Below are 23,357 nucleotides of genomic sequence, written 5' to 3' on the forward strand. Positions count from 1 at the left end.
GTTTTCTGTAAGTCTTCACAAGGCTGCCACACACTGTTGTTGGCATGTTGGCCCTTTCCTCCATGCAGATCTCGTCTAGAGCAGTGATTTTTTGGCTTTTCGCTTCGCAACACGGACTTTCAACTCCCTCCAAAGGTTTTCTATAGGGTTGAGATCTGGAGACTGGCTAGGCCACTCCAGGACATTGAAATGCTTCTTACGAAGCCACTCCTTCGTTGCCCTGGTGGTGTGCTTTGGATCATTGTCATGTTGAAAGACCCAGCCACGTTTCATCTTCAATGCCCTTGCTGATGGAAGGAGGTTTGCACTCAAAATCTCACAATACATGGTCCCATTCATTCTTTCATGTACCCGGATCAGTCGTCCTGGCCCCTTTGCAGAGAAACAGCCCCAAAGCATGATGTTTCCACCACCATGCTTTACAGTAGGTATGGTGTTTGATGGATGCAACTCAGTATTCTTTTTCCTCCAAACACGACAAGTTGTGTTTCTACCAAACAGTTCCAGTTTGGTTTCATCAGACCATAGGACATTCTCCCAAAACTCCTCTGGATCATCCAAATGCTCTCTAGCAAACTTCAGACGGGCCCGGACATGTACTGGCTTAAGCAGTGGGACACGTCTGGCACTGCAAGATCTGAGTCCATGGTGGCGTAGTGTGTTACTTATGGTAGGCCTTGTTACATTGGTCCCAGCTCTCTGCAGTTCATTCACTAGGTCCCCCCGCGTGGTTCTGGGATTTTTGCTCACTGTTCTTGTGATCATTCTGACCCCACGGGGTGGGATTTTGCGTGGAGCCCCAGATCGAGGGAGATTATCAGTGGTCTTGTATGTCTTCCATTTTCTAATTATTGCTCCCACTGTTGATTTCTTCACTCCAAGCTGGTTGGCTATTGCAGATTCAGTCTTCCCAGCCTGGTGCAGGGCTGCAATTTTGTTTCTGGTGTCCTTTGACAGCTCTTTGGTCTTCACCATAGTGGAGTTTGGAGTCAGACTGTTTGAGGGTGTGCACAGGTGTCTTTTTATACTGATAACAAGTTTAAACAGGTGCCATTACTACAGGTAATGAGTGGAGGAAAGAGGAGACTCTTAAAGAAGAAGTTACCGGTCTGTGAGAGCCAGAAATCTTGATTGTTTGTTTCTGACCAAATACTTATTTTCCACCATAATATGCAAATAAAATGTTAAAAAAAACAGACAATGTGATTTTCTGGATTTTTTTTTTCTCAGTTTGTCTCCCATAGTTGAGGTCTACCTATGATGTAAATTACAGACGCCTCTCATCTTTTTAAGTGGTGGAACTTGCACTATTGCTGACTGACTAAATACTTTTTTGCCCCACTGTATATATATATATATATATATATATATATATATATGTATATACAGTATATTAAAATATTTTTGACCAATATTATATGTAAAGTGGAGATCATATGCAAAGTGGCTTTATTTTTCAATTCAATTGCCTTTTTACCATAATGGGCATGTTACTTTCCTTTAGCTGCCAGAGATAAAAAACAGACAATTTTGATAATCACAATTGCTATTCGGAAAACAGAACCATCACAAGACAAACCCCATGGACTATAATGGGGTCGTTTTGGTTTCCTTTAAGTTGTCCTTCATCTTACTAGAAAAAATAGCACATGATGCTGCACTTTTCGTGGAAATGACAGAAACTGCAGCATTGCCGCTATAGTCTCAAATACAGGTGTGAACCTCGCCCTAAAGAAAAACAGAAACAATGAGCAAATAGAGAGTTTGAAAAAAGCTCAGTATTAAGTTTCCTCCTAATAGTCCAGTTGACAGAGGCACGCCACTCCTCTGTTAGTCCAGTGGTTTGGAGGTTTGTCTGTCGCAAGAGCGATAGTGAGGACATAGTTTGTAGAATGTCCTGTTGTGGAGAGCTCTCCATGACGAGCGCTTGTTTTGTAAACTGTGGAAAAAATAATTTCAAGAATCAAACATGAAGAACACATAATTTTATTAGTATAAATGGTGACAAAATGTTAAAAGTACAATACAACCAATGCTGAACTAACCTGTACCAAGTTGGTAAGTTATCACCTACACAAAAGATAGGTGATAAGTTACTGACTTAAAAGTCCTTTGGATAGATAATAGCTTGCAGACTTCCTACAAACCCCCTTAATAGTATGGGCATGCTAATACTACCAAGCTGGAAGCATCTTTTGCAATCTATTTTGTCTGGATTTTTTTCTCAGATTGTTTTCAAGGATGGGTTGGATCCTCTTTATCCTTCTCTCCTTACAAACAAACTAAAATTTCAAAATGCTTGTGAAGATTTCTTTAGACGATTATTCAGACAATTATTGCATGCTGTTACGCATCTGTTGACTATGAAGCGCATTTTTGGCGCTGTATCCTAGTATTATGGGACGCGTCAGAATTATTTTGCAATCTATAGCAAGGTTGTTTTTTCAGTGCAATGGCTTTATTATATGGGTCGTATTTGGTATTACAATGTGAGCTTGTTACTCTTGTTCGGGGATGGACTAATACCACTGTGTTTTATGTGCTTGGTAGAAGAGGTAATACATTTTGCCCAGGTGCTTCTACAAATCTTAATAAAACCTTATGGCTCCAAATCGCCAAAGCATTTATGACAGATAACTGTTGTAAAAAGATTTGAAAAATCACATTTTTGGTGTTTTCACTTAGCTCCTACAAAGAGGAGCGATCAGGTGAGATGGTGGCATGATGGGTGCGTAGTAATCTCCACGTATCAAATTCTTAATGATCAGTAGTGTTCCTTAGACTACAAACCTTACTCTAGTCCCTGAAGGCACATGCCATTCATTAAGTGACGTGTACCTTTTAGAGAATTAGGTGCCTCACACTTCACCCTGCCTCTCTCATCAAGACTGGCATGAAAAATGCCATTCTTGATGAATGAGGGGCCTTTGTGTTAGCCTTATTTAATATAAAATATTGTGCGTAAATTCAATTTCAGTTAATCATACTTATACAGTAGATATATAGATTAATGTTCTTTACCTGGGCACTGATAAAAGGAATCCATTGGGCTTACTTTTTCTTCAGGAATAAGCCATATCTATAATATGTCTGTAAAGGAAAGGCCCAAGCAAAATCATCTGAAAGTTGTGTTTTATCTTCTTCCTAATTTTTTCTGCATAGTTAAGGTGCTAAGCTACTAATATGCTTTAGCCTTTAATGACCAAACACATCCTACATAAGACTGTAGTTCGCATGGTTTACTAGTAATAGATACTTGACATAACCCATAAAGACTAGTGTATCAGTGATTGTAATTGAAGTAGAACCATAAATGATGTGTCAAGACTGAAAGACCCCACAATGCCTATGCATCAGAGGCATAGCTACGGTTTTGGTTCAGGGAGGGCGAAACTTCTGAGTGGGCCCCTAACGAGGTAACATTGATTACAACTATAGTGACGCACCCTAATAGTGGATGTAGAACCTGTTATGACCTGGTGGTTAGGACAATAATGGACCTGGTGGTTAAGAGCACACGGAATGACCTGATAGTTACTAACAATATAGGACGAGCTCTGAGATGTGGGAACTCTGCTGACCGCAATCCCTAATCCTATCACACACACTAGAAATAGCCGTGGATTGCTCCTAACGCTCCCTATGCAACTCGTCACAGCCTAAGGAACTAGCTAGCCCTGGAGATAGAAAAATAAAGCCTACCTTGCCTCAGAGAAATTCCCCAAAGGAAAAGGCAGCCCCCCACATATGACTGTGAGTAAAGATGAAAATTACAAACACAGAGATGAAATAGAATTAGCAAAGTGAGGCCCGACTTACTGAACAGACTGAGGATAGGAAAGGTAACTTTGCGGTCAGCACAAAAAACTACAAAAAGACCACGCAGAGGGCGCAAAAAGACCCTCCGCACCGACTCACGGTGCAGAGGCGCTCCCTCTGCGTCCCAGAGCTTCCAGCAAGCAAGACAAAAATCAAAATAGCAAGCTGGACAGAAAAATAGCAAACCAGAGAAAAACAAGCAGGAACTTAGCTTCTGCTGGGAAGACAGGTCACAAGAACGATCCAGGAGTGAACTAGATCTAAGTGGAGTTAAATAGAGCAGCCAGCTAACGAATTAACCTCGTCACCTGTGGAAGGAAACTCAGAAGCCGCAGCCCCACTCACAACCACCAGAGGAAGCCCATGGACAGAACCAGCCGAAGTACCATTCATGACCACAGGAGGGAGCTTGACAACAGAATTCACAACAGTACCCCCCCTTGAGGAGGGGTCACCGAACCCTCACCAGAGCCCCCAGGCCGACCAGGACGAGCCAAATGAAAGGCACGAACCAGATCGGCAGCATGAACATCGGAGGCAAAGACCCAGGAATTATCTTCCTGACCATAACCCTTCCACTTGACCAGGTACTGGAGTTTCCGTCTCGAAATACGAGAATCCTAAATCTTCTCCACCACATACTCCAACTCCCCCTCAACCAACACCGGGGCAGGAGGATCAACGGATGGAACCACAGGCGCCACGTATCTCCGCAACGACCTATGGAATACATTATGGATGGCAAAAGAAGCTGGAAGGGTCAAACGAAACGACACAGGATTGAGAACCTCAGAAATCTTATACGGACCAATGAAACGAGGCTTAAACTTAGGAGAGGAAACCTTCATAGGAACATAACGAGACGACAACCAAACCAAATCCCCAACACGAAGTCGGGGACCCACACAGCGCCGGCAGTTAGCGAAACGTTGAGCCTTCTCCTGGGACAATGTCAAATTGTCCACCACATGAGTCCAAATCTGCTGCAACCTATTCACCACAGTATCTACACCAGGACAGTCCAAAGACTCAACCTGCCCTGAAGAGAAACGAGGATGGAAAACAGAATTGCAGAAAAACGGCGAAGCCAAAGTAGCCGAGCTGGCCCGATTATTAAGGGCGAACTCAGCCAAAGGCAAAAAGGACACCCAATCATCCTGATCAGCAGAAACAAAGCATCTCAGATATGTTTCCAAAGTCTGATTAGTTCGTTCGGTTTGGCCATTTGTCTGAGGATGGAAAGCCGAGGAAAAAGACAAATCATTGCCCATCCTAGCACAAAAGGCTCGCCAAAACCTCGAAACAAACTGGGAACCTCTTTCCGAAACGATGTTCTCCGGAATGCCATGTAAACGAACCACATGCTGGAAAAACAATGGCACCAAATCAGAGGAGGAAGGCAATTTAGACAAGGGTACCAAATGGACCATCTTAGAGAAGCGATCACAAACCACCCAAATGACCGACATCTTTTGAGAGACAGGGAGATCCGAAATAAAATCCATAGAGATATGCGTCCAGGGCCTCTTCGGGACTGGCAAGGGCAAAAGCAACCCACTGGCATGAGAACAGCAGGGCTTAGCCCGAGCACAAGTCCCACAGGACTGCATAAAAGAACGCACATCCCACGACAAAGACGGCCACCAAAAGGATCTAGCCACCAAATCTCTGGTACCAAAGATTCCAGGATGACCAGCCAACACCGAACAATGAACCTCAGAGATAACTCTACTAGTCCATTTATCAGGGACAAACAGCTTCTCCGCTGGGCAACGGTCAGGTTTATCAGCCTGAAATTTTTGCAGCACCCGCCACAAATCAGGGGAGATGGCAGACAAAATTACCCCCTCTTTGAGAATGCCCGCCGGCTCAGGAACACCCGGAGAGTCGGGCACAAAACTCCTTGACAGGGCATCAGCCTTCACATTCTTAGAGCCTGGAAGGTACGAAACCACAAAATCAAAACGGGAGAAAAATAGCGACCAACAAGCCTGTCTAGGATTCAACCGTTTGGCAGACTCGAGATAAGTCAAATTCTTGTGATCCGTCAAGACCACCACGCGATGCTTGGCTCCTTTAAGCCAATGACGCCACTCCTCGAATGCCCACTTCATGGCCAACAACTCTCGATTGCCAACATCATAATTGCGCTCAGCAGGCGAAAACTTTCTAGAAAAGAAGGCACCTGGTTTCATCACCGAGCCATCAGAACTTCTTTGCGACAAAACAGCCCCTGCTCCAATCTCAGAAGCATCAACCTCGACCTGAAACGGGAGCGAAACATCTGGCTGGCACAACACAGGGGCAGAAAAAAAACGACGCTTCAACTCCTGAAAAGCTTCCACAGCCGCAGAAGACCAATTGACCACATCAGCACCCTTCTTGGTCAAATCAGTCAACGGTTTAGCAACACTAGAAAAATTACTGATGAAGCGATGATAAAAATTAGCAAAGCCCAGGAATTTTTGCAGACTCTTCACAGATGTCGGCTGAGTCCAATCATAAATGGCCTGGACTTTAACAGGGTCCATCTCGATAGTAGAAGGGGAAAAAATGAAACCCAAAAATGAAACCTTCTGAACTCCAAAGAGACACTTTGACCCCTTCACAAAGAATTCGCACGAAGGACCTGGAACACCATTCTGACCTGCTTCACGTGAGACTCCCAATCATCCGAGAAGACCAAAATATCATCCAAATATACAATCAGGAATTTATCCAGGTACTCTCGGAAGATGTCATGCATAAAGGACTGAAATACTGATGGAGCATTGGAAAGCCCGAATGGCATAACCAGGTACTCAAAATGGCCCTTGGGCGTATTAAATGCTGTTTTCCATTCATCGCCCTGTTTAATACGCACAAGATTATACGCACCATGAAGATCTATCTTGGTGAACCAACTAGCCCCCTTAATCCGAGCAAACAAATCAGACAGCAGCGGCAAAGGGTACTGAAATTTGACTGTGATCTTATTAAGAAGGCGGTAATCAATACAAGGTCTCAAAGAACCATCCTTCTTGGCCACAAAAAAGAACCCTGCTCCCAATGGTGACGACGACAGGCGAATATGACCCTTCTCCAAGGATTCCTTTACATAACTCCGCATAGCGGCGTGCTCTGGCACAGATAAATTGAACAGTCGGCCCTTAGGAAACTTACTACCAGGAATCAAATTGATATCACAATCGCAATCCCTATGAGGAGGTAGGGCACTGGATTTGGGCTCATCAAATACATCCCAGTAATCCGACAAAAACTCCGGGACTTCAGAAGGGGTGGATGACGAAATAGACAAAAATGGAACATCACCATGTACCCCCTGACAACCCCAGCTGGACACAGACATAGATTTCCAATCCAATACTTTATTATGGACCTGTAGCCATGGCAACCCCAAAACGACCACATCATGCAGATTATGCAACACCAAAAAGCGAATATCCTCCTGATGTGCAGGAGCCATGCACATGGTCAATTGGGTCCAGTACTGAGGCTTATTCTTGGCCAAAGGCGTAGCATCAATTCTTCTCAATGGAATAGGATACTGCAAGGGCTCCAAGAAAAAACCACAGCGCCTAGCAAACTCCAAGTCCATCAAATTCAGGGCAGCGCCTGAATCCTCAAATGCCATAACAGAATAGGATGACAAAGAGCAAATCAGAGTAACGGACAAAAGAAATTTCGACTGTACCGTACCAATGGTGGCAGACCTAGCAAAACGCTTAGTGCGCTTAGGACAATCGGAGATAGCATGAGTGGAATCACCACAGTAAAAACACAGCCCATTCCGACATCTGTGTTCTTGCCGTTCAGCACTGGTCAAAGTCCTATCACATTGCATAGGCTCAGGTCTATGCTCAGATAATACCGCCAAATGGTGCACAGCTTTGCGCTCACGCAAGCGTCGATCGATCTGAATGGCCAAAGACATAGACTCATTCAGACCAGCAGGCATGGGAAATCCCACCATGACATCCTTAAGGGCTTCAGAGAGACCCTTTCTGAAAATTGCTGCCAGGGCACATTCATTCCACTGAGTGAGTACAGACCACTTCCTAAACTTCTGACAATATATCTCTACCTCATCCTGACCCTGACACAGAGCCAGCAAGGTTTTCTCTGCCTGATCCACTGAATTAGGTTCATCATAAAGCAATCCGAGCGCCAGAAAAAACGCATCAACATCACGCAATGCCGGATCTCCTGGCGCAAGGGAAAATGCCCAGTCTTGAGGATCGCCACGTAACAAAGAAATAATGATTTTCACTTGTTGAACAGGGTCACCTGAGGAGCGAGGTTTCAAAGCAAGAAACAATTTACAATTATTTTTGAAATTCAGAAACTTAGATCTATCCCCAAAAAACAAATCAGGAATTGGAATCCTAGGCTCTAACATCAGATTCTGAACCACAAAATCTTGAATGTTTTGTACCCTTGCAGTGAGATTATCCATACAAGAGGACAGACCTTGAATGTCCATATCTACACCTGTATCCTGAACCACCCAGAGGTAAAGGGGAAAAGAGAGACAAAACACACTGCAAAGAAAAAAAAATGGTCTCAGAACTTCTCTTATCCCTCTATTGAGATGCATTAATACTTTTGGCCACCTGTACTGTTATGACCTGGTGGTTAGGACAATAATGGACCTGGTGGTTAAGAGCACACGGAATGACCTGATAGTTACTAATAATATAGGACGAGCTCTGAGACGTGGGAACTCTGCTGACCGCAATCCCTAATCCTATCACACACACTAGAAATAGCCGTGGATTGCTCCTAACGCTCCCTATGCAACTCGTCACAGCCTAAGGAACTAGCTAGCCCTGGAGATAGAAAAATAAAGCCTACCTTGCCTCAGAGAAATTCCCCAAAGGAAAAGGCAGCCCCCCACATATAATGACTGTGAGTAAAGATGAAAATACAAACACAGAGATTAAATAGATTTAGCAAAGTGAGGCCCGACTTACTGAACAGACCGAGGATAGGAAAGGTTACTTTGCGGTCAGCACAAAAACCTACAAAAAGACCATGCAGAGGGCGCAAAAAGACCCTCCGCACCGACTCACGGTGCGGAGGCGCTCCCTCTGCGTCCCAGAGCTTCCAGCAAGCAAGACAAAAATCAAAATAGCAAGCTGGACAGAAAAATAGCAAACCAGAGAAAAACAAGCAGAAACTTAGCTTCTGCTGGGAAGACAGGTCACAAGAACGATCCAGGAGTGAACTAGACCAATACTGGAACATTGACAGGTGGCATGGAGCAATGATCTAAGTGGAGTTAAATAGAGCAGCCAGCTAACGAATTAACCTCGTCACCTGTGGAAGGAAACTCAGAAGCCGCAGCCCCACTTACAACCACCAGAGGAAGCCCATAGACAGAACCAGCCGAAGTACCATTCATGACCACAGGAGGGAGCTTGACAACAGAATTCACAACAAGAACCTCAGCAGATGACTGCGCTTTTACTTAAAATAATCTCTATATAAACACCAACACTGGTATTACCTCCTTATAGTGACCATATAGTGAGAGATACCCGTCCTGCAGAACATATACGATACGATACGATACACTTTATTGATCCTGTGGGAAATTATGGTATCACAGCAGCACAACTTACATCATAAAAATCATAAAATGAATTACTTAATTGACATGACAGTTTGTTGACAGAATAACATTATACATTAGAATAGGACATACACAGCGGGTGAACTGAAAAGTAGAAGAAATAAGTAGACAATCACCTTTATGATTTAACCCTAATGTTATTGTTGTACATCCCCATAGCAGTTGGCACAAACGATTTCCTATATTTTTCCTTCTTACACCTCAGAAGTATTAGCCGCTTACTGAAGGTGCTCTTCTGTCTCATGAATAGCTCATATAGTGGATGTGCATTATTGTTCATAATTGCCATACACTTTCTCAGAGTTCTTTTCTCCACTACCTCCTCAAGAGAGTCCAGATTGCAGCCGACAGCAGAACTTGCCTTTTTGATAATCTTATTCAGCTTATTAGCATCAGAGGCCCGCACACTATTACCCCAGCATATGATTGCAAAAAAGATGCCACTTGCCAACACAGACTGGTAGAACATTTCTAAAATTTTGCTGCACACATTAAAAGACCTCAGTTTCCTTAGGAAATACAATCTGATCATCCCCTTCTTGTAGACAGTCTCTGAGTGGCATCTCCAGTCCAGTTTGCTATCCAAATGGACCCCCAAATACTTGTAACTCTCCACCTGCTCTACCTCCTGACCAGCAATAGTGATCGGTAAGCATTCCATCTTTATCCTGCTATAGTTGGCCACCAACTCCTTGGTTTTCTTAACATTTAGTTGTAGATAGTTACCATTGCACCAATCCACGAAATTCGACACCACCCTCCTATATTCCTCATCTCCCCTAATACAACCCACAACCACGGAGTCATCCGAAAATTTTTGAAGGTGGCAAAGATCAGATTTATACTGAAAGTCTGATGTATACAGTGTGAATAGAAAGGGCGCAAGCATCGTTCCCTGGGGGGGGCACCTACACTGCTCAATAATCTGCTTGACACCACTGCTCCCATCTGTACAAACTGTGGCCGATCTGATAGGTAGTCAGTTATCCAATTTCTCATCCCCTCCTCAACCTTCATATCAGTCATCTTTTTGTGTAGTAAAGGTGGCTGCAGGGAATTAAATGCACTCGAGAAATCAAAGAACATCGCTCGCACCGTGGTTCCGTCAATCTCCAGAAATGAATGTACACTATGTAACAGAGAAAGAATAGCATCATCCACCCCCAATCTATGTCAGTAAGCAAATTGAAGGGGATCGATAAAAGCGTTAACCCTCGGTCTTAAGTGAGCAAGAACTAATCGTTCCAAGACCTTCATAGCATGAGATGTTAAGGCTACAGGACGATAGTCATTTAGGGTTGCAGGAGAAGAAGTCTTGGGTACCGGCACCAGACAGGAAGTTTTCCATAACACTGGTACCCTCTGTGTTTGTAGACTTCCATTAAATAGGAGTGTAAAGATCGTACACAGCTGGTCTGCACACACTTTAAGGACACGTGGACTGAGTCCATCAGGTCCTGCAGCTTTACCAATGTTAAGTGACTTAAACTGCCTCCTCACATCATTTTCGGAAACTCTAAAAATAGACTGCTCCTCCTCCAATATCGATGTTGCAGAATTTGCACCCAATTCCCCTCCACTTCCAGTTGGCAGTACACATGTACTGCTAAATCTATTGAAATACTCGTTCATCTCATTAGCCTTGTCCAGTTTTCCTCCCCCGTGTTCAGACCTTACCTTAAGCCCAGTTAGTAATTTCATTCCTGACCAAACCTCCCTGGTATTATTGTGGGACAGTTTCTTTTCAAGTTTAATTCTGAAGGTTTCCTGGGCCTCCTTTATTTTATACTTCAATTCATACTGTATCATTTTAATTTCTTCTTTGTCGCCTAATTTAAATGCCTTTTTTTTCCTGTTGAGCAAATGCTTCAATTCCTTTGTTATCCATGGCTTGTTGTTTGCAAAACACCTAATCTTTTTAGCCGACACCAGCATATCAGTGCAGAAGTTAAGGTACCGTCACACATAACGTTATCATTAATGATATCGTTGCTTTTTGTGACATAGCAACGATATCGTTAAGGAAATCGTTATGTGTGACAGCGACCAACGATCAGGCCCCTGCTGGGAGATCGTTGGTCGCTGAGGAAAGTCCAGAACTTTATTTCGTCGCTGGATCTCCTGCTGACATCGCTGGATCGGCGTGTGTGACGCCGATCCAGCGATGTCTTCACTGGTAACCAGGGTAAATATCGGGTTACTAAGCACAGGGCCGCGCTTAGTAACCCGATGTTTACCCTGGTTACCAGAGTAAACGTTAAAAAAACAAACACTACATACTTACCTTCAGCTGTCTGTCCTCGACGCTCTGCTTCTCTGCACTCCTCCTGCATCCGCCAGCTGACCGGCGCTGACAGTGCAGAGGAAAGCAGAGCCCCGGAGGACAGACAGCGGAAGGTAAGTATGTAGTGTTTGTTTTTTTAACGTTTACGCTGGTAACCAGGGTAAACATCGGGTTACTAAGCGCGGCCCTGCGCTTAGTAACCCGATGTTTACCCTGGTTACCGGGGACCTCGGGATCGTTGGTCGCTGGAGAGCTGTCTGTGTGACAGCTCTCCAGCGACCAAACAGCGACGCTGCAGCGATCGGCATCATTGTCGGTATCGCTGCAGCGTCACTTAGTGTGAAGGTACCTTTAATGTAGTCAGTCACTCTACCAACCACTTCATTAACATTTGTATACTCATCCATTGTCCCAAGCAGCACATCCAAGTCTGTAAGATGAAAGCAATCCTGCAGAGACTGTTCATTTGTTGGATTCCACATTCTAACTGTTTAAAGGTACCTTCACACTGAGCAACTTTAGAACGATAACGATGGCAATCCGTGACGTTGCTGCGTCCTGTATAGCGATCTCGTTGTGTTTGACACACAGCAGTGATCAGGATCCTGCTGTGACATCGCTGGTCGGAGCTAGAAGGCCAGAACTATATTTCGTCGCTGGATCACCCACTGACATCACTGAATCGGCGTGTGTGACGCCGATCCAGCGATGTCTTCACTTGTAACCAGGGTAAACATTGGGTTACTAAGCGCAGGGCCACGCTTAGTAACCCGATATTTACCCTGGTTACCATTGTAAATGTAACAACAAAAAACACTACATACTTACATTCAGGTGTCTGTCGCATCCCCCGGCGTCAGCTTCCCTGCACTGTGTCAGCGCCGGCTGGCCGTAAAGCAGAGCACAGCGGTGACGTCACCGCTCTGCTTTACGGCTGGCGCTTACACAGTGCAGGGAAGCTGATGCCGGGGGACGCGACAGACACCGGAATGTAAGTATGTAGTGGTTTTTGTTGTTACATTTACAATGGTAACCAGGGTAAATATCGGGTTACTAAGCGTGGCCCTGCGCTTAGTAACCCGATGTTTACCCTGGTTACCTGGGAACTTCGGCATCGTTGGTCGCTGGAGAGCTGTCTGTGTGACAGCTCTCCAGCGACCACACAATGATGAAACAGCGACGCTGCAGCGATCGGCATCGTTATCTATATCACTACAGCGTCGCTTTATGTGACGGTGCCTTTAATCGTAGCAGGCTGTTTTCTAACAACAGGTTGGTAGACTGGTGACAATAGAATAAGATTGTGATCAGATTTCCCCAAGGGCGGCAGGGTAGACAATGAATAAGCATTCTTGACATTTGCATAGAGTAAGTCCAAAATAATGTTGTCACGTGTTGTACATTTAACAAATTGATAGAATTTAGGTAGAGCAGTTGAAATTTTAGCCCGATTAAAATCCCCAGAGATTACAGTAAGCGAGTTGGGGTGTTTCATCTGGAGCCGCGCAATGACTCCTCACAGCACTTCACCTGCAGCCTCATGGTTTGCAGTTGGTGGTATGTACAACACTATTGCAATAACAAGCGAGAATTCTCTAGGAATATAGTAGGGTCTGAGGCCAACAGCAACATAATGCGAGATTACAGTACAGTTACAGATAGTGACTTACCGCTGATGTTCTTTCTGATTAAGTCACTTTTCCCGTCTTTTCCATCTGACCCAAACAGACATGACAACTTCTCCAGCCAGTACTCAGCTGCAGACATCACAACCAAGGCACATCTGACTTCTCATATTTCATGCACCGTCCCCATCTATCCCCAACCTGCAGAAATTCCTTATCCTGCTAGTACTCCAATAATGAGCTGCTGCTGTATGTGTGCCTATTATTGATCCTACTGTGTGGTGCTGTGTGCCCTCTAGATGGTAAAACAAATCTCTAAAATGAATTACTGTCTTGTGCAAGTGCCCTAGAAAACAACACCCATATTTTGCCCTCAATAAAGTAATAATGCTCTCCGTGTACCCCTTTGACAGTCACAATAACCAGAATGCCCCTATAACAATAAGTGCCCAATTAACGTTTAATAATGTTCCAAGTCTCCCTCCTGAACAGCTCCCTCTACACAGTATGATGCTTCCCTATATAAAGTATAATGACTCACACAGTATACTGACCCCTTGTAAGCCCCCAAACTGAGGGCTCCAACACTGTATGATGTCCCCCACACTGTACAAAGACCCCACATTAGCTCCCACCCTCTATGATGGCCACCTCACTGTAATGCCCACACTGTATAATGCCCCCCTCACTATATGATGGCCCCCTAAATAACATCTATATAGTGTAATGCACCTCATAGTCCTCCACATGGTATACCACATTCATCATTGGCCTATATATATAGTGTAATTCACTCCCCATAAGCCTCCGTATAAAAATAATGCATCCCATAGTCCTCCACATGGTATATTGCACTCCCCATAGGCTTCTATAGAGTGTAATGCATTCCCCATAAGCCTCCATATAGTATAATGCACTCCCCATAGGCCTCCATATAGTATAGTGCATTCCCCATAGGTCTCTATACAGCAGTGTTTTCCAACTCTGGTCCTCAAGAGCCACCAACACATCATGTTTTCAGGATTTCTCTAGTATTGCACAGGTGATGGAAATATTGCCTGTGCAGGTGATGCAAATATGCTATATAGTATAATGCACTCCCCATAGTCCTCCATATAGTATAATGCACTCCTCATAGTCCTCCATATAGTATAATGCACTCCCCTTAGGTCTCCATGTAGTATAATGCACTCCCCATAGGCCTCCACACAGTATAGTGCACTCCCCATAGGCCTCTATATAATGTAATGTACTCCCATAGGCCTCCATATAGTATAATACACTCACCATAGGCCTCTGTATTGTATAATGCACTCCACAAAGGCCTCTATAAAGTATAATGCACTCCCCATAGGCCTCTATACAGTATAATGCAATCCCCATAAAAAAGCATCAGGCCCACCCTTTCCTGCTCAAGGGCCCCATAGCAGCCGGTTAGGAGTGCAGGGAGATCGAGTGTCCCTGTTCTGTCGCAGAGTATAACTGTGTAGGCGCGCTGCACACGTTGATATAGTGACACTAGCATTACACTTGCAATGATTAGCACAGCTAATCATTGCAATGATAATCACCAGGTGATAAAATCTTCATTATAAGTAAACGACAGCACACATCTTAACATGTGACACATCGTTGAATTCTGTGTTTTAACCCCTAATTCATGCTGTCCTCAGATTATATAGCAAAAGATTGAAGACAGATTCCTTTTAACAAAAGGAGCTTTAAAAAGACATACTGTATACTATGCAGAGCTTAAATGCAGAGGTTTAGACAACGCTCAGCGACATAACATGAGATGTGCAGTGGGTATTGCAAGGTCATTGTTGTATTTTAGCTTAACTTATGAGAAAGGATACAATAGGCATGCTTTCATACAACACTTTAGGGTAAGATTCACCAATTATGTGTTTGTCACAGTCCCATCTTGCTCCTTCCATGTAAAGACCATTAATATATATGCCATCAGCCTGCAGGAAAAAAAAGACATCAAAACTAAGCAGTGAATTATCAGTTTAGTGATCGATCAAAAATGATCATATTTTGTTCCTGATAATTATTTGTGCGTTGACAGCAATTAAATGGTCACTGTCATTTCAGCAAACATTGCATGAAATCAAAAGTACCAGTATTTATTAGAGACCTTATGAGCCATTCCTATTTCATTGTCTGCTGAATTGATCATTATCTCAGATATACAGTTTAAATCCATTTTACACAAGAAAAGGCAGACTGCTAGCTCACTGAGAATGAGATTGCAAGGAAGGAAATGAGGAGGAGCAAAGCCTGGGAGAAAAACAGACACACAAAATATAGTGCTACTGCTTTCATCCCAAAGTGGATTCACAGCTACACTGCTCAGTACTGTCCTCAATGCTGTAGCTGCTCTGTAACATGCAATAAAAAATATGTGAGAGCATATTGTGTGAGCAGTGTAAGGAGACATCATAGCAGCTAGTATCCACCCACTAGGTTACAGATACCTGAATATTTGACATCTAGCATGTTGGAGACAAAACTGGTGAAAATGGTGGCAAAAAGTCATATCATGTCCAGAGCTGTAATGTTACTCTTCATATACATACACAGAACAGAAAATTCTGAAAAGTTAGCTGATCCTATAGCAATACTATAGATACTATCTTATATTTTATGTTATTGTTACAATTGCCACATCCAGTATCATAAACGAAACTATAATTCATATATCTGAAAATGAATGCTTGGAAAACAATTACCGGAGATCTATCAATATCATCCACATGACTATGATCAGTTATCTGAATGTGAAATCCCAGTAAATCTATAGGGGTCTTGTACTTTCTGGCGTAGTTTTGTAGTGCTCCAGTCAGAAAAGACTGTGTGAAGAAAAACCCAGAGATCCAGAAAACTTTTGGTGTTCCCTTTTGAATCCATTCCTAAAATATTGAAATTGCAAATGATTAAAAACATTTCATTCATTAATTTTCATTATATCACACCGTTAATTTAATTTTACAGACATTATAATTACTGTCCCGATTGGGGCTCACAATCTGAATTCCCCATCAATATGTCTGTGCAGTGTGGGAGGAAAACCAGGCAAACACAAGGGAGACCACAAAAACTCCATGCAGATGTTATCCTTGGTGAGATTTAAATCAAAGAATCCAGCGCTGCAAGGATACAGTACTAACAACTGAGCCACCGTGCTGCCCATACTTCTTCATTAAGGCCGGAGTCACACTAGACCATAATACGGCCGAATGCAATGCGAAAAAAAATCGCATAGCACTCGGCTCAATGTTAATCAATGGGGCAGCTCCTATTATCCGTTGTTTTCTTGGCCGTATTCAGGATCCGAGTGAAATCGCAGCATGCTGCGATTGTCAGCGTTTCTCGACCGAGAATCGCCAATGAAAGTCTATGGGGGTGAGAAAAAATCAGATTACACATGGACCATCAGTGTGACTTGCGAGAAATACGCACCGGTGTTCTATAGAAAAGCCGGTAATTCAGCGCAGTGTACAGTAAAATCACACTGACATGTTTGAATAGGACAAATAAAATTAACGTCTACACATACTATAGGTATCTATAATATAACGCTGGGAGCGTCACTCTGTCCGAAGCCTTTATAGACTGCGCAGGCGCAAGCGCCGGCACAGTCTGGGCCTCACAGAGTGACGCTCCCGGGAGATCGCGGTATGCGTTCACACTGAACGCACACCGCGATCTCCAACAGAGAAGCAGGGACCGCCAGGAGGGTGAGTATCGGCCATATTCACCTCTCCTGCGTTCCACCGCTGAGCGCCGTCATCTTCCCGGTCTTCGGCCTGTGACCTTCAGTTCAGAGGGCGCGATGACGTGCTTAATGGGCGCCGGCGCCGCCCTCTGACTGAACAGTCACAGCTAGGAGACCGGGAAGATGGCGGCGCGCAGCGCTGGAACGGGACAGACAGGTGAGTATAGTAAGTGCTGGGGGGCCAGAGCTGGCGGCGATACCGGCACCTGACCCCCACAGCGCGCCGGTGTCCCCGCCTGCTCAGGCCCCCGGATGGGTGCAGCACATACCAGGATGGGGACGCTGGATGGAGACGCAGGATGGTTGCAGCACCTTCCAGGATGGGGACGCAGGATGGGGACGCAGGATGGTTGCAGCACATACCAGGATGGGGACGCAGGATGGTTGCAGCACATACCAGGATGGGGACGCAGGATGGAGAAGCAGGATGGTTGCAGCACCTTCCAGGATGGGGACACAGGATGGGAACGCAGGATGGTTGCAGCACATACCAGGATGGGGACGCAGGATGGGGACGCAGGATGGTTGCAGCACCTTCCAGGATGGGGACGCAGGATGGGGACGCAGGATGGTTGCAGCACATACCAGGATGGGGACGCAGGATGGGGACGCAGGATGGTTGCAGCACATACCAGGATGGGGACGCAGGATGGAGACGCAGGATGGTTGCAGCACATACCAGGATGGGGACGCTGGATGGAGACGCAGGATGGTTGCAGCACATACCAGGATGGGGACGCAGGATGGTTGCAGCACATACCAGGATGGGGACGCAGGATGGTTGCAGCACATACCAGGATGGGGACGCTGGATGGAGATGCAGGATGGTTGCAGCACATACCAGGATGGGGGCGCAGGATGGGGACGCAGGATGGTTGCAGCACATACCAGGATGGGGACGCAGGATGGTTGCAGCACATACCAGGATGGGGACGCAGGATGGGTGCAGCACATACCAGGATGGGGACGCAGGATGGGTGCAGCACATGACAGGATGGGGACGCAGGATGGGTGCAGCACATACCAGGATGGGGACGCAGGATGGGGACCCAGGATGGGGACGCAGGATGGTTGCAGCACATACCAGGATGGGGACGCAGGATGGGGGCGCAGGATGGTTGCAGCACATACCAGGATGGGGACGCTGGATGGAGACGCAGGATGGTTGCAGCACATACCAGGATGGGGATGCTGGATGGAGACGCAGGATGGTTGCAGCACATACCAGGATGGGGACGCAGGATGGGGACGCAGGATGGTTGCAGCACATACCAGGATGGGGACGCAGGATGGTTGCAGCACATACCAGGATGGGGACGCAGGATGGGGACGCAGGATGGTTGCAGCACATACCAGGATGGGGACGGACGCAGGATGGGTGCAGCACATACCAGAATGGGGACGCAGGATGGGTGCAGCACATACCAGGATGGGGACGCAGGATGGTTGCAGCACATACCAGGATGGGGACGCAGGATGGGTGCAGCACATACCAGGATGGGGACGCAGGATGGGTGCAGCACATGACAGGATGGGGACGCAGGATGGGTGCAGCACATACCAGGATGGGGACGCAGGATGGGGACCCAGGATGGGGACGCAGGATGGTTGCAGCACATACCAGGATGGGGACGCAGGATGGGGGCGCAGGATGGTTGCAGCACATACCAGGATGGGGACGCTGGATGGAGACGCAGGATGGTTGCAGCACATACCAGGATGGGGATGCTGGATGGAGACGCAGGATGGTTGCAGCACATACCAGGATGGGGACGCAGGATGGGGACGCAGGATGGTTGCAGCACATACCAGGATGGGGACGCAGGATGGTTGCAGCACATACCAGGATGGGGACGCAGGATGGGGACGCAGGATTGTTGCAGCACATACCAGGATGGGGACGGACGCAGGATGGGTGCAGCACATACCAGAATGGGGACGCAGGATGGGTGCAGCACATACCAGAATGGGGACGCAGGATGGGTGCAGCACATGACAGGATGGGGACGCAGGATGGGTGCAGCACATACCAGGATGGGGACGCAGGATGGGTGCAGCACATACCAGGATGGGGACGCAGGATGGGGACGCAGGATGGTTGCAGCACATACCAGGATGGGGACGCAGGATGGGTGCAGCACATACCAGAATGGGGACGCAGGATGGGTGCAGCACATGACAGGATGGGGACGCAGGATGGGTGCAGCACATACCAGGATGGGGACGCAGGATGGGTGCAGCACATACCAGGATGGGGACGCAGGATGGGGACGCAGGATGGTTGCAGCACATACCAGGATGGGGACGCAGGATGGTTGCAGCACATACCAGGATGGGGACGCAGGATGGGGACGCAGGATTGTTGCAGCACATACCAGGATGGGGACGCAGGATGGGTGCAGCACATACCAGAATGGGGACGCAGGATGGGTGCAGCACATACCAGAATGGGGACGCAGGATGGGTGCAGCACATGACAGGATGGGGACGCAGGATGGGTGCAGCACATACCAGGATGGGGACGCAGGATGGGGACGCAGGATGGATGCAGCACATACCAGGATGGGGATGCAGGATGGGTGCAGCACATGACAGGATGGGGATGCAGGATGGGTGCAGCACATGACAGGATGGGGACGCAGGATGGGTGCAGCACATGACAGGATGGGGGCGCAGGATGGGTGCAGCACATGACAGGATGGGGATGCAGGATGGGTGCAGCACATGACAGGATGGGGACGCAGGATGGGTGCAGCACATGACAGGATGGGGACGCAGGATGGGTGCAGCACATGACAGGATGGGGGCGCAGGATGGCTGCAGCACATGACAGGATGGGGGCGCAGGATGGGTGCAGCACATGACAGGATGGGGACGCAGGATGGGTGCAGCACATGACAGGATGGGGACGCAGGATGGAGCAGCACATGACAGGATGGGGACGCAGGATGGGTGCAGCACATGACAGGATGGGGACGCAGGATGGGTGCAGCACATGACAGGATGGGGACGCAGGATGGAGCAGCACATACCAGGATGGAGACCATATACCAATATAAATGCTCGCCACCCGGGCGTAGAACAGGTTCAATAGCTAGTATATATATGTCAGTGAGACACATATATATATATTTATATTTCATACAGCACTAGATAGCAGAAAAGACGGTAATTCTATTGCTGGCTTTTGCTATCTCCTTCCCAAACCCGACAGGAAATGAGACATGGTTTACATAAGGTAAACCATTTCATATCCCTTATTTTTTATCATATTCCTCACTACTAATGTTAGAAGTGTATGTGTGCAAAATTTGGGGGCTCTAGCTGTTAAAATAAAGGGTTAAATCATGGAAAAAACAGGCTTGGGCTCCCATGCAATTTTCTCTGCCAGAGTGGTAAAGCCATTGACTGAGGGCAGATATTAATAGCCTAGAGAGGGACGATGGTTATTGGCCCCCCCTGCCTAAAAACATCTGCCCCCAGCCACCCCAGAAAAGGCACATCTGGAAGATGCGCCTATTCTGGCACTTGGCCACTCTCTTCCCACTCATGAGTAGCAGTGGGATATGGGGTACTAAAGGGTTAATGTCACCTTGCTATTGTAAGGTGACATTAAGCCAGGTTAATAATGGAGAGGCATCAATAAGACACCTATCCATTATTAATCCAATAGTAGTAAATGGTTAATAAAACACAAACACATTAGGAAAAATGATTTTAATGAAATAAAGAGACAGGGTGTTGTAATAGTTTATTAAACGCTCAATCCAATTGAAGACCCTTGTCACCTGAAACAAAGTTAAAATAAAAAAAACAATATCCCATACCTCTCCGGCGTTACAGTCAAGTCCCACGATGTAAATCCATCAGAAGGGGTTAAATAATTTTACAAGCAGGAGCCCACTAATGCAGCCGCCCCTGCCTGTAAAAACTGGAGAATGAATAGGAAGCAGGGGAACGTAGCTACCTAGACTTGCGGTGCTGCGCCCCCTGCTGACATAAACTCATATGAACTCCAGCGTGGGAAATTTTTTGAATCTTTTCTCACGCTCGAGTTCATCTGAGTTTCTGGGAGATTCCGGCTCTGAAGTCAGCAGAAGGTTAACTGACATTTCCTTTATAATTCATCTTGATCTCCTTACAAGCAATCCCTTCATGTAAAAAAAAGTAATTTTGATTGATCAGTGTACCACAGATTTACATTCATGGAGAAAAAAATGAAGTAATACATATTCCACACTGGGAGACTTCCGCTTTGAAGAACACAAAATTGTGAATGGAGCTCTGGACAACCTATAGCTCAAGATCAATAAAATGATAAGTGTATTAGTTGAAAGAAATCTTGCAAGTGTCACGCTGGCCAGTGGGGCTATTTTAGACTTCCTGTTCATTGAGAAGAGTTTTCAGACTTATCATTGTCATCTCAGCCAGGAATTCAATTAGAACACCTTTACACACAACTGATCACACAGGATCCACCACAAAAACAGGTGCTATCACAGCTGATCCTTCTCCCCCTCCCCTCACAATTTGTACCTGCACATTATATGCTTCAATACAAAGCTTAAGACCTGAGTCAGTCTGTTGCTGCTAATTTACATGTGAATTTCCTGACAAAGTGTGAAAACTGCAATATCTCAAATTTTTTAAATACAGACAATGATATGATAAAATAGCACAATTTAAATACAATTAACCCCTATCTGACCTCGGACGGGATACTACGTCCGAGGTCAGATCCCCTGCTTTGATGCAGGGCTCCGCGGTGAGCCCGCATCAAAGCCGGGACATGTCAGCTGTTTTGAACAGCTGACATGTGCCCGTAATAGGCGCGGGCAGAATCGACATCTGCCCGCACCTATTAACTAGTTAAATGCCGCTGTCAAACGCAGACAGCGGCATTTAACTACCGCTTCCGGCCGGGCGGCCGGAAATGACGTCATCGCTGACCCCCGTCACATGATCGGGGGTCGGCGATGCGTCTGGATGGTAACCATAGAGGTCCTAGAGACCTCTATGGTTACTGATGACCGGTGGCTGTGAGCGCCACCCTGTAGTCGGCGCTCACAGCACACCTCCATTTCTGCTACATAGCAGCGATCAGCAGATCGCTGCTATGTAGCAGAGCCGATCGCGTTGTGCCTGCTTCTAGCCTCCCATGGAGGCTATTGAAGCATGGCAAAAGTAAAAAAAAAAAGTTAAAAAAAATGTGAAAAAAATATAAAAGTTTAAATCACCCCCCTTTCGCCCCAATCAAAATAAATCAATAAAAAAAAAATCAAATCTACACATATTTGGTATCGCTGCGCTCAGAATCGCCCGATCTATCAATTAAAAAAAAGCATTAACCTGATCGCTAAACGGCGTAGCGAGAAAAAAATTCAAAACGCCAGAATTACGTTTTTTAGGTCGCCGCGACATTGCATTAAAATGCAATAACGGGCGATCAAAAGAACGTATCTGCACCGAAATGCTATCATTAAAAACATCATCTCGGCACGCAAAAAATAAGCCCTCAACCAACCCCAGATCACAAAAATGGAGACGCTACGAGTATCAGAAAATGGCGCAATTTTTTTTTTTTTTTTTAGCAAAGTTTGGAATTTTTTTTCACCACTTAGATCAAAAATAACCTAGTCATGTTAGGTGCCTATGAACTCATACTGACCTGGAGAATCATAATGGCAGGTCAGTTTTAGCATTTAGTGAACCTAGCAAAAAAGCCAAACAAAAAACATGTGTGGGATTGCACTTTTTTTGCAATTTCACCGCACTTGGAATTTTTTTCCCGTTTTCTAGTACACGACATGCTAAAACCAATGATGTCGTTCAAAAGTACAACTCGTCCCGCAAAAGATAAGCCCTCACATGGCCAAATTGATGGAAAAATTAAAAAGTTATGGCTCTGGGAAGGAGGGGAGTGAAAAACGAACACGGAAAAATGAAAAATCCCAAGGTCATGAAGGGGTTAAACATAAAAATCTGATTTAAATAATAGACCATTTTATGATTACACATTCCCATGGCAGTTTGGGCAATTTCCATAAGTTTATTAAAAGAGTATTTCCATCACACAATGTTAGGGCAAATCACTAAGTATGTTCATGACTGTACCCGAACTTCAACCAGAACCTGAATCCTGTGGAAAACAATGGGAACTCGGACTTTTGAGCTGGAAAATTCTCTCTCTCTTCCTCTTTACCTCTCCACCTC

The 23,357-nt window shown here is 45.7% G+C and overlaps 1 protein-coding gene across 1 annotated transcript in view; it reads right to left on the reverse strand.

Moving 5' to 3' along the window:
* Positions 1 to 1,484: 1,484 nt before the first annotated feature.
* LOC138674484 (dynein axonemal heavy chain 3-like) overlaps positions 1,485 to 23,357 on the reverse strand; it is a 3,367,401-nt gene continuing 3,345,528 nt past the window's right edge. The window contains 4 exon segments of the mRNA XM_069762320.1: positions 1,485 to 1,939; positions 3,022 to 3,079; positions 15,220 to 15,330; positions 16,099 to 16,278. Coding sequence (XP_069618421.1) covers positions 1,794 to 1,939; positions 3,022 to 3,079; positions 15,220 to 15,330; positions 16,099 to 16,278 — 495 coding nt within the window. The 3' untranslated portion in view covers positions 1,485 to 1,793.

Source organism: Ranitomeya imitator, chromosome 4 (assembly GCF_032444005.1).
Source record: "Ranitomeya imitator isolate aRanImi1 chromosome 4, aRanImi1.pri, whole genome shotgun sequence".
Lineage (NCBI taxonomy): Eukaryota > Metazoa > Chordata > Amphibia > Anura > Dendrobatidae > Ranitomeya > Ranitomeya imitator.